This window comes from Talpa occidentalis, unplaced genomic scaffold, assembly GCF_014898055.3.
Source record: "Talpa occidentalis isolate TD23 unplaced genomic scaffold, MPIMG_talOcc4v2.1 talOcc4.6, whole genome shotgun sequence".
Lineage (NCBI taxonomy): Eukaryota > Metazoa > Chordata > Mammalia > Eulipotyphla > Talpidae > Talpa > Talpa occidentalis.
In genome coordinates this window covers 46,604,271-46,622,693 of record NW_023604972.1, presented here as the reverse complement: position 1 = coordinate 46,622,693, position 18,423 = coordinate 46,604,271, and the positions used below count along the sequence as shown (strand labels likewise).

Here is an 18,423-nt window from a genome sequence, read left to right as displayed (position 1 = left end):
ACATATGGAGGGGTATAGCTGAACTCCCAAAATTATAGTTATTTAAACTAATTGCAAATTAATAAAGCTTAAAAAAATAATAGGGAAAACAGAGTCAGGATAGACTACTGAAAAAACATACAACTTTGTCACAGAGCACTGACAAAAACACTGACACCTGGGAAAATAACTTGGATTGCCACAGCAGGTAGTGTAACTTGCCTGAAAGGCTACCATAAGCATATTAAACACACACACACACACATATATCAAAACAAGAGTGGGAGGTATTCATGCAAAAATGATAAAAGAACTCTTGAGCCAGGATGGTTGCTACTCAAGGTGGGCACCATTAGTACAGTCAACAACTGGGAGGTAAATCTCTCTGGGAAGAAGACTCCAAGTACAAGCATACTTACTTAATTTTCTCCAATCAGAACTAAAGTGTTCATGCTGGTGGGGCAGCAGCCAATGGGATATTTCCTTTCCCTTATAAATGCTAACACCACATACCCTATCCTATTAGTCTACATCCCCATTTCCCTTGACTAGGAAAACATTTCACATGAAGAAATGTAATTTTTGTGTCCAACTGACACAAGTTTAGCAATATTATAAAGAAGCAACAGATCTTGAGAGCTGGATTTCAAAAATAAAGACTAAATAATTCAATGTTATACAGTAAGTTTTTTCTAGAAATTCTAGTTTCCTTAATTACACAATCTCCATGTGCCACTAAAGCTTATCTAGGGGATTATAATAAATATCCACATTACTTAATCAGTAGTTAGACTGCCTTCATTCCTTAAAAAGTATTTAATCTTTTTTTTAGTGGTTTTCTTTATTATAGTTATATAAAATTACAACAGATGAAATTAATAGTCTAGGTTAGGTAAAAGGATGTACATAGGCAACCCCAAGTGCACTATTTTATATTTTTCATAAATTCTTCCGAATACTTACTTATTAAGCAATGTATGTTACGGGAGTAACGAGAATTGTCTGGGATGGTGAAGGTGCCGTCACAAATAGCAACCAGACTTTCACCAAAAGGAAGAGTGAAGAAACAAAGTTTATAAAGTAAACATCCCAGTGCCTGTAAAACAAAGAAGCATGAGTATCATCAAAGTTTAAGTAATCAGCCACAAATATAAATCAGCCCCAAACCATACATGTTACTAAAAAAAATAAAAGCCTAATGATTCTACCCTGGATTAATCTTTTCATAAATTACTACTTACAGAAATTCATGTGCCTAATTTGTGAAGACATTTAGTTGTATCATTTCTGAATTTTTCTATCACACTTGTGACAAGTAGGCTAACTAATGTTATCACAGAACTCTATATCATAAATGAATTAATTAAAATTAAAAGTGACTGATTCATTTTTTGAAAAAAAAAATTACAGTTCCATTTATTCCAAGAGGAAAATATGTATTCAGTACATCAATAGCATATAACCAACAAACAAAGCACAAAGGTTGTTCTAGCATTATTTTGTAAAAATTCACTGTAAAACATGTTTTTTAAATCCTGGGACTCATATGAGTTAGCACAATTAAACTTAGCAGACACATCCACATTTTTATTGATTATTCAATAAGTACTTGTCATCACTTCATGTTATCAAAATTGGTTCTCCATTTCTACGCTTAATCTTACCATTTTTAATCTACATTATACTAATTAGATGTGTACCTGAGCAATCGATATTAAAATTCCAAGAGGCAGGGAGGGCTCTTTCTACTTCATTTGCATGACTTCACAAATATAACAGTACCAATAAATCTAATGGTGTCAGGAAAAACAGCATAGACAATTTCTGGCTAAACTGCTCCAAACTGAGAAGCAGTAATAAAATGTGAATTTTGGCTACAGAAATCACTGTGTTGTCACAAGAAGTGTCGCCTACAAGTCTTAAAAGAGTGTAAGAAACACTTACAGTTCTAAACAGATTATACAAAATTATCCAATCCTTAGTAGACATTTATATATACCAGCGATACTGAAATTTGGCCTTACTAGCTAAAAATTATCAAATCATCTTTCCTTTGGTGGATTTTTTTCCTCCACACATCAACCATACAAACACAACTAATAAATACACTACCTTTTTTAGCTACTATGAAGATCAGTATAAAAACATCTTTGTGAGATAAACAATATTAAATTCAAAACATTATTTTTATTATTACAAGTCTTCTGATAAAAAAATGTGTAAAGGCTCTATGAATTTCAAAGTATTTGTCTCAAACATTACTAGGTTATTACTATAGGACTAAGCTGTAAAGAATCTGAATATAAGTTACCTTTTCAAAGCAGCTTTTTTAAAAATTGATTTTTTGAATCTGTAATGTATGTATTTAGCATTTATGCAGCAAATTAAACATGAAGTTCCCTTAAAAGCAACAATTAAAATTATTTTAAGTAGTTAAATTACATCTTAAAAGCAATAAAACATTACTATTAATAGTATAAAATCTGTGTTAAACTTTCTACTGTCCAGGCAAAAGAGCAAGTTTTACCTTGTCAATTAAATTTTTACCAATGTGTCCTATGATAACAGTAAATCTTGAAGTAGTTATCAGAAAATTTTAGATAGCAATAACAGCATAGTTAAAAACATAAATCTAAAATACTCTGCTTCACACAGTGTCAACACAATGAGGTGTCCTATATTTTCCACACCGAAGGCATTTTCCTCTTTATCCATTTGACATAATAAGAAATGTTCAAGTTACAGGAGGGAACCAATAATCTGATTTTGAAGGCTTAGTGTCACCATCTTCAATTTTTCTCATTAAAAGGTAACATGAAGCAGCTCTTGCTGAATTTCCTAATATTTAATAAAGTCAGCATCCTACATCTCAAGATAAATATAATCTACAATGAAAACTTCCAACCAAAATAATTTTTCCCAAAATGCACTAGATGAATAATCTCAACATTGTAACTCTCAATCAATTCCCTGAGATAAGATCAGATTATAATTCTTGACCAATATGAATTTAGCATTTTTTTCTCTGGATTTTGAATTCACACCTAAAATGGTGGCACATACTTCTGTTTGACCTAAGTAAGACAAGCATAAAAATGGCATTATGGCAATGAAAATTCTGTCTCTGTCAAGCACATAAACATAGATTTTATTTTCTGATTATTTTTTGCATTTTTTTAAAAAATCTGAGTAGCTACTTGTAATCCCACAGCTATACCCAGTTATCCAGTACAAAAATACTATTCCCTATACTAATCTATAAAGATTAAAAATATTAAATGTATACTGACAACTTAGTATGTTGCCTGAGGGGAAAATATGAGAAAATGATCGGTATCTTCATTTGTGTTAAGACAGTGGATAACAATTGTGCACTTAGAGACAAATTTTACTTTATCTTTTTCTCATTCCTTGATGATTTCAAAATAGTACTCAAGCTATGATATCTTATTTCCTTTGTTGCTGAAATACTTTTACATAATTTACAGATCTCAAAAGCAGTCATAAAATAAAGCCAGAATATACTTCCACAATCTATCTTCTAATATTTTCATTTTATAAATTAAGATCTAAATGAATTTGCTTTTTGAGTCATGCTATAAGCTATTTACTCAAATAGTGCTGAAAAAAGCAAACTGAATTTGAATTATTCATGCTGTTGATCTATAAACAGTATCAAAGTAACTAAATCATATTTATTTATGCTTTGATTCAAATACATATATGACTAAAAATTCAACTACCATAAGACTGAAGAACCACTGTTTGGTGAGAATGTCTGTATTTCAGAGACTCAAAGATATTCTTTTTTTATTACCTTGCAAGAATATTTGGTATCCCAAACCCCATAGGAGGAGGCCAAGAAAAGGGAATGAAGTATATATTCATTTGGTTTCATTTGTTATGCTTGACTACTTTCTGAATATTATGTTTTAAAAACAAAATAATATAACTTCCTTATAAACTCTAGAATGATTTCCAAAGGAACTTTTTTTCCTATCTAATATAATCACTAGTGGTAGATACAGCTATATAATTGTTGAATTTAATGAATTTACATTTAAAATAGAATTCCCTCATAGTTTATTAAAACAACCAAAACATTTTACTTTCGAAATAAGTTCTAATGAGGTATTTACAAACTAACATAAAGTTCAACTATATAGAAACATTCTATCAACAATATAATCCAGATACATATGCTAAATGATAAAGGTCTTCAATATATAAAGTCAATCGATGGCATGTTTATAATTAGAAAATAAGTTTTACTCATGTTAGTTTCCATTAAAAAGATGCAAAAATATTTCAGAAAATTATGAATATAATTAATTTAGTGTTATGTACTGTGATAAATTCCATTCACTCAAAAAAATGTTAATACTCATGTAAATTCTGAAAACCACTGTGGTTAAAAATCTAAATTACATGAAATCCTTAATTTTCTTTTTTATACCTAAACTTTCACTCTAAGAATTGAGAAGAAAAAATATCCTAATATTTTTCTTCTTCTAGGTTAAGAAGCCTTACTATCACTCTTCTGCTTATTCGCAAATAAGTTTTGGAGATCAGGAGAACAAATAATCAACTGAAACTCAGATTTTTAAAATTAGGTTAAAGAAGATATCAGCATTTCCTGGCCTTACCCAGATATCAGCCTTGGTGGTGATGGGTTTCCCTCCATAAAGGTTGATCATTTCAGGGGCTCTATATGACAGAGTTGTATACCTGGCAGTAAAGTAAAATGGAGTAAAGATACTACATTGTTTCTACATAAAATATTACCAAAAACTTCTTGGCTCAGTATGTTACAGAGAAGTAATACTATTTTTGAAAATTCATTAAAAGTTCATCAAGAATTGAACAATACAAAGCATCTATACACATTTATATTTAACAAATGCAATGGCATCTCAAATGGCAGAAAATTTTAAGTTTCTTTAATAGAAAAATCTTAGAAACATATTGGAAACAGTTTTCCTTGAATTTCTATTTACAATAATACCATGTGACTATAAAAATTTCCTTATCAGTATATTTTGCTATCAATTAAAAGTAATATCTAATATACTATTAATTTAAAAGCATAGTCTAATATACTTTACCTTCTTGCACACAGTAGTAAATCTCTTTTAGATGTCTTTGTAATTGTTGTCTTAATAGTAACCTAGTTGCCATGATCCAAACTATATAAATTAAGTACACTTGTAATACTGTCACCATAGCTATTTGGAATTAAAAAATACTATGAATAAATATTTACCAATATAAAAACCCCAAATCCATTATGAACAGAATATTTTAATGAAGTAGTATTTAATATCATGACAGAATTATCGGAATATAGAATGTCTATATCATAGTATAATTTAAGATTTTCAGTATTTATATTTTTTAAAGATTTACTTTTATTTATTTATGGGTACAAGAACTGGGGTGTAGGCCAGAGGTGCTGGAGGTGAGAGGATTTACCAGAGGCAGAGTGGGGAACAGAACAGGCAGATCTACCGAAACACACTGCTGAGGGGAGGAGCAGGCGAAACAAGAGAGGTCTGCTGTGCCAAGTGGGTTAGCTCATTGGCTGAGGATCAGGATGTTGAACTCATGCTGCAGTGGCTGGAGAGGGGCTGGCAATAGCTTGATAGTGTGGAGATTTTAACCCTTGTGCCACGACAGAGACCCCTATTTAAATGTTGTTGTTGTTTTTTTTTTCTTTTTAAAGAATTATTTATTTATTTATACAAGCACTGGGTACAGTCAGAAGCGCGGGAGGATGAGAGAATTCACCAGAGTCAGAGCGGAGAGCAGAGCAGGCAGACTGACGAAATACACTGCTGAGGGGAGCAGCAGGCAGCAGGAGAGGTCTACAAGCCATGTGGGACCCTCACCCTGCGGCCGGGGATCAAACTGGCACTGCAGAGGCTGCGGGCAGCTTCGCAACCCAGCGCTCAACCGCTGTGCCACCGGGGAGGCCCTATTTACATGTTTTTTAACATGAAGTGTCTTAAAGCTCAATATTCTACCAGCTTATTCTTTTCAAATTACTCTTCACAGTATGGAAAGGCATTCTAAATGATACTACTATACAGAATATTAACTGCATGAGAGCAGGACTTCTCTTTTCTTAAATACTGCAACACAAGAACAGTGCCCACTACATTGCATACGCTGAATAAGTATTTGCTAATTGAACCTTTAGACTATTATCTCCTCAATTGAGCCACAAAATACAAGAATCCCTCATCAGCTTGTATAAATCAGTAATACAAAATTCTACTAAATCTTAACTATACTTCAGATCAACAGTAAGAAATGAAAACTCCAGCAAATCAGATGTTTGAGCAGAATCCTATAGCAGTGACTGTATTAATATATCACAATCCAATTAATTTTCTTAAATTATATTTATATACGTAGTTTCCCTAAGAAATAAATTCAAAAGTATTCTTATGTTCTTTAGGACATTTGTGGTTACCAAGGTATTTGTTTTCATGGAACCTAACATAATCATCATAGTCTAAGTTTTCCAAGTAGAGATACACAGTCTAGAAATCCATAACATTATACCAATGGGTCAAAGTAATATCAGTTCTACCTGGGCTATATTGAAATACATACTGCTGTTCAAGTGATAGCTTCCAAGACAGTCTTACACCATTGGCAATTTTTGAAGAAGTGAAGAAAGGTCAACTTCTTAGAAATTCAAAGTCAGAAAAATTTTTCTAAATTCTGTATCATTTTTAAGGTAATCTAGCATTCATAAACAGTTCTACTTTCTCAAACTAAATGACAGAAAATTAAAGGAAAGGTCCTTACAGATATCCGAATAATTGTGGAAAGTACAATATTAAGAGAATATAAAGCAGATATTGCTTACATTTTCACTGGTGACCTTTCCAATACACCATTACGAAGGAACGCATTTTCTACATACAGAAGTCAATTTTCTTACTATTAAATGTAAAGTTTAAATGTTTTCAAATAACTTTCTCTAACAAGCGCAAATCTCCAATATCAATAAAAGCAAAGATGTTTAGCTGAATTCAACAATCATATAAAATTTGCTAAATTTGATAAATTTGCTTACGATGTCCATAAAAAAACAAAATGGCATCCATGGTAAAATGTATTTCCTATTAAGCTAGATATAAATTAATCAATGGCCATAGCACAGTAATATTTTTATGAAATTTGTTAAGTAAAATGTCTGAACTTTGTATTAGCAGAGATGGATACAAATTCAAGCTAACAAAAGTTCCCAAGAGACAAAGCACAATAATAATAAACACTTACTTTTTAATTTCTTCTTCTACTACATTAACTCCATCTTTTTGAGGATTAAGAAATTTATTAGTGGCACTGCCAAAGTCACAAAGTACATAATTTCCACCATCATTCAACAAAATATTTTCTACCTTAAAAAAAGAAAAGCAGTAATTAGTAGTTTGCAAAGTAAAAAGCATCTTTTTTACAACCATGTATTTATATACTAAACAGTGAAGGGAAAAGAAAGAGACCCCTTAAGGTCATGAAAAGCACAATTTCAATTCTAAGATCAGTCTGGAGATGGTCTTAGGAAAAACAGCCAGGAACAGAGAGACCAACTCAATGCTAAGATACACTGGTTTAGATGAAGATAGCCCAAGCACATTTTAACTCAAATTTTAAAATGTATTAACCCATAAGTAGCCCAAAGTTCATACCTTCAGATCTCGGTGAATTATTGGAGTCTTACATTGATGCAACCTTGCAACGGCTTCGCAGGTGTCACAGAAGATCTGTAACACTTCTGTTTCTGTAAAACCCGTCTGCAGCTTCTTATTCATCTGATTCACTACCTGTCCAGCTAACCAAAAAAATAGTAATCTTTAGGACATACTTTGAAAAAAATGAATGCTTTCACAAAGAAGTATGCTATCTTTATGGTCTCAGTTAGGGAATTGACTCATAATGTTCATAAAAGGATATTTATTATATACCACATCGTGCTGATTAAATGACATACACTTTTTCACATTTGATATCTCAAAAATGAGCACATCTTAACACAGATAATAATTTGCTAATGTTATTAGCCATTTTTAACATTTTAACATCTCTGAAATCAGAGTGTAGCTCATAACTAATGACATCACAGACATAAAGAAACCATAATTCAACACTGGTAAACAATAGTGAGTAAAAATAAAGTTTCTATTCTAATGGAATTTCCTGGAGACAAACATTAAACAATCACAAAATACATGTTATTGGGTACAATAAGGATAATATGAGAGAAACCTAAATTTAAAATCAATGAAGAAGGATGGGGAGGAGAGGACATCAGGTAAGACCTGTCAAATGAAGTGATATTTACGTTGAAACTGAAAGATAATCAGAAATTAACCAGGCACAGATATGGGAAAAGAGCATTCTAGCAAAAGTGAGTAGTGGATACAAAGAATGGGTAACAACTTAGTGATATTTTAGATTTTGATCTTGAGAACCAAGGAGACTTTCCTATCTGACCTTTAAGCTATTTCTTTGATTGAAGGCTAAGGGACTCGAAAGAACAAGAAAAAAGATGGATTAAGAGGTTAGAGCTCTAGTTCGTGTAAGAGATAGCAGGACAGATTTTTAATAAATTAATACTTTCACATTCATTTCACAATCAGATAGGGCCCCTGATTTTCTGAGTTTCTTCTCTTTCATACACTAAGGAATTCACTAAAACTGCAGATTTTTCTCTACATGATACAGTGCAGAATACAAAATGTAAGGGCAAACATCCTAAGGATTTTAATTTGCTGCTGAGGTGACAGATGGGGCAGATAATGATTCAGTCACAGTTTAAATGAACTATTTGACTTTTTTACATTTAAATAAATTAGTTTGATAAAAATTAAAACGTCATGTGCCAGACAATTTTCTTCTTTTTTACAAAGCAAAAGAATGCCTTCCTCAAAATATAGTTCAGGTCATACTTCTATTTTAAAATAAAATTTGGCCCCTAAAATTGAAGCTTACTTGGCTCAGCCCCTTTTAAAATGTCTTCTGGATGACAATTAATTAAACCCATCCAGAGTTTTGATTATGCCTAATTCAATTACCTTTAAGATCTATGATTAACCCATAATAATTAACCTATTAATTGACTCTAATCCAGCTAAGAATTATACCATAAACCCTAGAATAGAACACAGGGAGAAAAAGCATTTTCTTCCTAAAGAAAAGACTGCTTTACAGCACAGATGAGAATAAAATGAGGGAAAACACCAATATTTCATATTAAAAATGGAAATAATTTACAAATGTATCACACTAGATATTATAATATTGATTCACTTCATTTTCTTCTGTCCTTCCCTCTTTACAGACTATATGAGACAATATTTTGTCCATCACTACAACCATTCCCCCTCCTCTTCCTCTTCCAATCTTCAAGAAATTATAAGAGCTCCTAGTATAATAATTAACAATTATAAGTGCCTTAAAAGAATCTAAATATAAACAAGGGCTCTTGAGAAACCAAATATCCAGAAACAGTACAAATTAAAAAAAAAAAAAGGAAGTTCCTAGGAAATGAATTAATTACTGACACACATATTAAAGTAAAAAATTTTCCAATATTTGTTAAAATTATCATCATTATTGAGGCATACTATATAAGTCAATACTTCCTTGAAAAAAACCACACCACATACTTTTTTTTTAATAAAAGTTATCAATATTAAATGATAACATTGTAAAGATATGGGGAAATATTTTACAGCACTAATATTGACATTATGCTCTTCTTGGTTGGATTATAAAAAATTGTATAGGGAACATGCAATGCAACTTCTCTTTACTTGCAGAGTTGTTGTTTTAAACCAAATAGTTTTTTTCTAATTCTCCATTTTCATGTTCATATATCATCACTGCAGCAACTATTACTAGATTTTAAGTATTTTTAAACAGGATTTTTAATTAAACAGATTATTAAAGATAAGACTGCAATAAATGTCTAAATAAGATGACAGCTTCCCAGAGAGAACCTAAGATACCCATTTTTAAAAGCAATTTTTAATATAATGCAAAGACAGAAATATACTTACCTCGACAATATTCCATTAAGATAAGTACTTCCCATACATTATCACTAATTGAATTAACAGCACAATCCAAATAACTCACGATATTTTTGTGACCAGAAAGCTCTTTCTGTAAGAAAAAAAAAATTTAATTGGAAAATATACATTGGAAAGCTCTATCGTTAGCAATAAGTCTTTAATTACTACAGTTCAATTTCAAAAAAGTAAAATTAGGCATAAGATTGAAATCTGACATTTTTCAAAAAGGTTTTTACAATTTCAGTGGAAAGTTCACTTGTATGCAACCGTCATTTTCAAACAAGGAAGTATTACAGTGAATATTTTAATTAAATCAGGAAGAAAGAGATTGTTGACACAAAAGTAAGTCTTCAAAAGAGATTGTAAAAGACAGTCCTTTGGGAAACCTGCAGTCCTATATTTATTGCAGTACTATTTACAATAACTACGATATGCAAACAACCTAAATGCCCCAAAACAAATGAATACATCAATAAGAGGTGGTATGTGTATACAATGTACTACTACTCAGAGATCAAAAAAGATAAACGCATGCCACTTGCAGAAACATGATTAGAACTGGAAGGAATGATGCGAAGTGAAATAAGTCAGAAGGGAAAAAAATGGTTTCACATACATGTGGAATAGAGAAACTGAACAAAAGGTCAGAAAAAAGATAAAATTTGCAAGCAGACCATAGACCTGAGGCATAGAGAAGGGAAGGGAGAGGGAGAGGGAAAAGCACAAGAGACTATGGTGTGGTCACGAATGCTTAAGTGGTAAAGACCTACAGGGACTACACCTGAGAGGAGAAATCAAACACTGTCCAAAAATTAACAACAATTCAAAAAATAAATTTAAAAATAAAAATAAATATATAAATAAAAGATAGTCCTTTGGGACACAAGAATAAAATTTTGGAACTTTCATTTCCAATTTACTTTCATCTGAAAAAAAAAAAATTCTAAAACCTGTGAACTAACAATAATACTCTCATTTGCTTTTCCTGAAACATATTGCATTTATTTGCAACTAGTTAGGTGGATTTATGAATGCATGAAACTATTAGGTTACTAAAAAGGATTTCTGTAAAGAAACTAAAAAGTAAAGATAATTCTAAAAAGGAAGAAAATAGCAAATTTGACACGTTGCTCCTAGTACATGAGTCATCAGCATATAATGATGTTAAAAATAATGATGGTCTGGGCCTCCCTGGTGGCACAGTGGGTCGAGCGCAGCGCTGTGAAGCTGTCCTCAGCCTCTGCAGCGTGGGTTTGATTCCCAGCTGGCCAGGGAGATTCCCATATGGTGCAGGAGACCTCTCCTGTCTCGCCCGCTGCTCCCCTCAGCAGTATCTTCAGTCCGTCTGCCTGCTCTGCTCCCCACTCTGTCTCTGGTGAATCCTCTCACCCTCACCTCTGGCCTGTACCCCAGTTCTTGTATAAATAAAAAAAAAAATCTTTGAAAAATAATAATAATAATAATAATGGTCTAATTAAGTCTACAGAAATTAAAACACAATTATCAAGAACACTACTTAAAATGAATTTACTAGTGGTGAACCTAATATAGTGTAAATACATGTTGATTTTCAAAGATGTACACCTGAAACTTATTATAATGCACTGTCACTTCAATTCAAAAAAAGGGAAAACTTTAATTTTTGAAAATGAATATACACCTACCATTATTAACAAGACTAGCTTGTTAATAGCTATGAACTATAATTTGAGATATAGGCTAATGACAGCTAAATAGGTAAATCATTTATAAATATTCACAATAGGAAATGGATCACCAAAAAAACCACTGTGCTAAAGACCTAGTCAGCCCCTAAAATGTCTTTTTCTAAAGCAGAGGATTTGAGTGTTGCGCAAACAAAAATTTCAACTAATGTATACTAGCACTTGCTAAATAGGAGATGAGAACAAAGAGTAAGACAACAGAAGAAAAGCGGAGAACTGAGGAGAATTAGGAGAGAAGGGGGCAAGGGGGCAAATGCAAATAAGAAGTCAACCAGAGCACTGAGAACAAGCAGCCAAAGAAAAAGAGAAAAATTGCATTTTGTAATTTATTTTAACTGTTCGATCTACCCATCTGAATACTGAAATTTTCTTTAATTATCTACTAACGTATTTTTTTATTTCCCTAATAATGAATATTTCCTTTGCAAAGAACATCCCAAAAAAAAAAATTTATAACCAAGATTTCAAAAATTAAAAGCAGGGAAGTTGGGCGAGATGGCAGCAAAGACTATGAGTTCGCCTCCCTCACATATTCATTAGTTTGGAGCAGAACAAAGCCAAAATCCCCCAAAGGAAAAACAAAGGACCAAGACAGTCCAGTGAAAAGGGGAAAGAAAAAGCAAGGGAGGAGCAATGTGCAGAAGCCCCTACAGTTGATAACTCAGAAGCACACACCATCATCATGTACTCTTGAAACCTGGCAGTGCATTAGATCAGGGGCATGCTGAGTGAGTACCCAGGACAGAGGATGAGGGAATGAGCAAGGATGACTGGCTTAAACCTGAGTTTCTCAACATAAAACTGAAACCTGAAAGAAGAAAGTGGGATCACCTGTGTCTCCTCAAAGACAAGGTTACTACTCAAAGACGAGGCTGGGATAATCAAAACACCTATCACTGCCCACTGCAGGGCTAAAGTATACAACCAATGAACACTTGCATAAACCAGAGTTTTTGTACCTCTAAAACAACAGGAATAAACCTCCTGAGATACGGCTCTGTGCTTGAACAGAAAAGAGAACAACTCCTGGCACGTGACCCCATGTCAAGTACAAAAGTCGCCAGTGATGCATCCAGTGCTCAAAAATAGCCTAAAGGGCCTCCCTGGGTGGCACAGGAGTTAGTCTCAGCATTGTCAAGCTATCACCAGCCCCTGCGGGATGCATTCCATCTCCGGCCAGGGAGCTAACCCAAGTATGGCACAGCAGACCTCTCCTGACTTGCCTGCTGTTCCCTCAGCAGTGTATTTCAGATCTGCCTGTTCTGCTCCCCACTCTGTCTCTGGTGAATCCCTTCACCCCCTGCACCTCTGACCTACACTCCAGTTCTTATACACATAAATAAATAAAAATAAATTTAAAAAAAATAGCTTACAGGTGAAAACTAACACAAGATTATACTCAGACCAAGGAGCTGGCCTGTAAGAGACCACTGTGGACCCCCAATCCACAGCTCTAGTGCCCACAGTGCTGGAGATGATCCTCTGGTGTCCTACGGTCTCAGTGCTCTCATTATGTACGATCCTCAGCGGTGCCAGTTCTACAATCACTTTAGCAGGTGCAAAGGCAACAGTCATGAAGTTTACTCCCACTACAACCCGTAGAAACTAAAAATGAAGAGAACATACTACAAATGCTGGAGCAAAGAACTCTGTGACTGTCTCAACTCAGAACTGCAAAAATAGACTGAAGAAGAGTTCAAGTTAGCAGGTCTAACAATACTTATGAGGCTCAAAAAAAAAAAATGAATAATAGAAAACAGCAACAGAGTAAAACAAATATGAAGCAGCCACAATCAGAAATAAAGGAGCTAAAGAATAATATAATCTAATTAAAAAATACAATTGTGTGCCTCAACAGCAGACAAATAGAAGCAATGAAGGGAACTAATGAGCTCAAAAGCACCACGTCAGAGAACACACAAATAGAACAACACTGAGAGAAAAGAATTCAAAAAAATGAAAATAGTGTGAGACACCTAAGGAAAAATAACATCCATAATATGGTGTTCCCAAAGGAGAAGAAAAAGGCATAGAAAATTTATTTAAAGAAATAATTGTGAAGGGCCTCCCCGGTGGCGCAGCGGTAGAGCGCTGGGTTGCGAAGCTGCCCGCGGCCTCTGCGGTGCCGGTTCAATCCCCGGCTGCTCCCCGGCCACCTGAGGAGGGTCCCACATGGCGCGCAGACCTCTCCTGCCGCCCGCTGCTCCCCTCAGCAGTGTACTTCGGTCCTTCTGCCTGTTCTGCCCCTCGCTCTGGCTCTGGTGAATTCTCTCACCCTCCCGCGCTTCTGACTGTACCCAGTGCATGTATAAACAAAAACAAACAAGCAAACAAATAAATAAAGAAAAACATGCCTCTATTAAAAAAAAAAAATCTTTAAAAAAAAAAAAAGAAATAATTGTGAAAACCATCTCAATCTGGAAAATGAATCAAATGTCATGCTCCAAGAGATAAAAGAGTTCCAAACAAAATAATATCAGACAGACACCAAGACACATTATAATAAAGCTGTTGAAAACAAATAACAAGAATAGAATACTAAAAGCATCAAGAAAACAAAGGGTAACCTATATGGGGATACCAATTAGATCACCAGTGGAATTTTAAGTAAAAACATTATAAGCACAAAGGGATTGGATGAAAATATTTAATTAAATATTTTAATTTTAAAATTTTAATTCAAGTAATTAAATATAAAAAGAGTTCTAGTCCAGAATCCTTTATCCTGACATTAACATTCAAAACAGAAGAAAAGGGGCCTCACTGAAAAACAAAAGCAAAAAGAGTTTATCAGAACCAAGCCACACACACAGGTAGTCTTAAAGGGGTTTTTATAAAGCAATATAACAATGAATATAGAAGCAACAGACACCTAAGTGATTTAACATGGAAGAGGAGGAGAATAACAATATGGCCCAACAGAATGAGTCAGAAACTATCGAGTCACATAATGAACCATCATGTATGAACCTCAGCAGAAACCTTAAATGAAAACTAATGAGAGTAACACACAAGACAATGAAAACAGAAAACAAACATAAAAGATCTCAAAAAGTAAGACAAGTCAAACCAAAAAAAAAGAGCACTTATGACTCAATAATCACCTTTCACATAAAAAGGGCCCAAATTCACCAATCAAAAAGTGTAGAGTGTCTTCATGGAATTCAAATAAAAGTTCAACTTTCTGCTGCCTTCAAGCAGGCCCATCTTACCAACAAAGATAAGCACAGACTTAAAGACTGGAAGACAGTTATACAAGTCAATGACAACCAAAAAAAGAAACATCAGGAAAAGCTATACTATAATACCATCAGATAATAATACTCTTAAATACAACAAAAAATAACACTTAAATATACATGCACCAAACGATGAGCATGGAAGATACACAAAACAATAACAGAACTACAGAGATATTGACAATAACATAGTAACACTACAAGATTTTAAGAACCCACTTAAAATAACAGACAGCTCAACAAGACATAGAAGAAATAAGTAAACAACAGCCTGAAATGAGAAGTTGACCAACTTAGTCAATAGACATCTACAGAATATTACACCCAAAAACTACCGCATAAACACATTTTTTCAATACATATGGAACATTTTCAAGAATAGACCAATTATCAATAAAACTACAAAGACCAAATTATATAAAGTACTCTGACTATAATGCCAAAAAGTTAAAAATGAATAAGCTTTTTTTTTTAAGCTTTATTTATTTATTTATTTATTTATTTATTTATTTATTTATACAAGCACTGGGTATAGTCAGAAGCACAGGAGGGTGAGAGGATTCACCAGAGCCAGAGCGGGGAACAGAACAGGCAGACTGACAAAATACACTGCTGAGGGGAGCAGCGGGCGCGGCAGGAGAGGTCTGCGTGCCACAGCGGCCGGGGATTGAACCATCGCTGCAGAGCAGCACTCAATTGCTGCACCACCAGGGGAGGCCCAAGAAATAAATAAGCTTTTAAAGGTACAGGATAAGACCAAGGAATTGAAAAGAAAAACAGAAAATACCTCGAGACAAATGGTACAAGCTACCAGAATCTATGGTATCCGCAAAAGTCTAAAGAGGGACATAATTACGATACAGTCCCACAGTAAGAAGCAACAAAAATCCCATACGAACAACTTAATACTACACATAAATTCACAAAAAAAGGAGCAAACAAGACCTAGATTATTAGAAGAGAACACTAAAAATAAGAGCAGAAATAGATGACACAGAAATCAAAAAGACTATATTTAAAAAAAGAAACTGAGAGTTGGTTCTAAAAAAGTAAACAGACAAATCTCTATCTCAGTTAACAAAGATAGAAACATGAATAAACAGAATCACAAATGAAAAGGAAAAATCACTACCGATAAAGTAGAATTACAAAGGATCATAAAGATTACTCTGAACTACTATATGTAAAAGCAACCCTTAGAAAAAAAAGTACCTGATTTCAAACTTCACTATAAAGGAACAGCTAAAAGATTTAGCTAAAAACAATATGGTAGTGACATAAAAATACATGGATCAACAAAACAGAATTGAAAGCCCAGAAGTAAATCCACATTTATGTCAGTACATAGTCAATGATAGAACAGGTATGACCATAACAGAGAAAGGACAGTCTCTTTCAAATAAATGGTGCTGGGAAAAATTGGAAAACCACATGTTAAAGAATGAAGTTGGATCACTCAATAACTCCATACACAAAAATAAACTCCAAATGGATTGAAGATTTAGACATAAGACTCCTGCAACAATGTCCAGCAACAGATATTCATAGATGACAGGATGGGGAAGATGTGGTATATCCACATTATGGGATACTATTCAGTCTTAAGGGAAGATGAAATGCAGCCATTTTCAACAAAATGGAAGGATTTTGAGAGAATTATATTTAGCAAATTAAATTGGGATGTTAAAAATACTGGATATTGACACAGCAGACAATTGAATAACAAAATACTTTCAAACAACAGCGGATATCAACAGCACTTTGAGGACTCTGAGGTAAAAAGGGAAAGGGAAAAGGGAGGGGGAAAAAAAGAACAGTGAGTGTTGGGGGGGGATATAAATAAAAATGAAAATCAAAACTAATTTTTTTTTGTAGATACAAACACATGTAGTGAATTTATTGCATGAGAGGTGCCTCCCTGGTGGTGCAGGGTTTAAAGTATCAGCGCTAGAAAGCTATCACCAGCCACTGTAGCATGAGTTCAATACCCAGCCTAGGAGCTAACCCACATGGTGCAGCAGATCTCTCCTGTCTCGCTCGATGCTCCCCTCAGCAATGTATTTCAGTAGATCTGCCCATTTTGCTCCTCCCTCTGTCTCTGGTGAATCCTCTCACCCTCCTCACCTTTGCCCAGTTCTTGTATGCATAAATAAATGAAAATAAATCTTTAAAAAAAATGTGCATGAGAATAGTAAACACCAAATTCTGGACAGGGGTTTCTTTTTGGATGACAACTATATAGTGGTGCACTTGGTAAAGAATACACAGGTGGATTCAACTATACTTGGAAAGCTTTGAGATTTTCAAGTTGGGTAATGGATAAACTGCCATTCATTATATAGTTCTCTAAATTTTTCTACTCAAAATGTACCATAATAAAAATATATTTCAACAAAGAAAAAAGAAACCAGAGTAACTTTCCCACTGAAATGACAGTAAGGAAGGGAGGAAAGGAAAGGAACGTGCTTGCTGTACTTAACCCTAAATATGGCTATAAGGAATGCACTACAAATTCCCAGATAAACTTCCAAGTTAATTTAATATTCTTCAAAGATTTCCCAGATGTTAATTAACCAGTAAATGGCATATCTAAAAGCTGGTGAATGTTATTGTGCAAAACCAAAAGAAAATGTCAAAAAAAAATTTTTTTAATGAAATTACTTTCACTTACCATAATTGTAATTTCCCTTTTGCAAATGTTGAGGTCTGGCATGTTATTGACATACATTCGCTTTAATGCATGGCGGATTCCACCATGAGTACGCACCAGGAAAACCGTGGAGAATCCACCTAGAAGAACAAGTACAAGAACAAGAATAAATAAATTAATTTAAAGAAGTCAGAAGCTGGGCCTCCCCTGGTGGCGCAGCAGAGGAGGGTCCCACATGGCCCGGCAGACCTCTCCTGTCTCACCCGCTGCTCCCCTCAGCGATGTATTTCATCTGTCTGCCTGTTCTGTTCCTCACTCTGTCTTTGGTGAATCCTCTCACCCTCCCGCGCATCTGGCCTGTACCCCGGCTTTTGTATAAATAAATAAATCTTTAAAAAAAAAAAAAAGAGGAGAGACTTTACAACAACCTACTATGCTTCAATTAGTATTATTAAAATAATCACAATGTGGCTTGCAGCTGACTGAATGCCACCTTGGAAAGCACTACATCTAGGGATGCCAGGTGCTTTTAATAGTTGTGCATGAACATGAGCATGAATCTCTACAGACAATCTCTACAGACAAAATTTTCCCCTGATAAACCATTATTTAATCCTCCTACTAAGCCATTATTTTTCCATGCTTTATATCTGACAATTTTTTCTTTATTCATGGTGATGTATGTTTGTAACTCAACTCAAATTTGTCTAGAAAGATAACATGACAGCACAAAAAAATGA

At 33.9% G+C, this 18,423-nt stretch overlaps 1 protein-coding gene across 2 annotated transcripts in view; it reads right to left on the bottom strand.

The window, feature by feature from the left end:
* The window catches only part of BMP2K (BMP2 inducible kinase), a 106,128-nt gene that overhangs the window by 50,244 nt on the left and 37,461 nt on the right, over positions 1-18,423 (bottom strand). For both annotated transcript variants that reach the window (XM_037529839.2, XM_054688130.1), the window contains exons 2-7: positions 17,705-17,823; positions 10,056-10,161; positions 7,683-7,825; positions 7,273-7,394; positions 4,626-4,707; positions 943-1,075 (exon numbers count right to left, since the gene is read on the bottom strand). In XM_037529839.2, the coding sequence (XP_037385736.1) occupies positions 943-1,075; positions 4,626-4,707; positions 7,273-7,394; positions 7,683-7,825; positions 10,056-10,161; positions 17,705-17,823 (705 nt within the window). The remainder of the gene's footprint in view (positions 1-942; positions 1,076-4,625; positions 4,708-7,272; positions 7,395-7,682; positions 7,826-10,055; positions 10,162-17,704; positions 17,824-18,423) is intronic.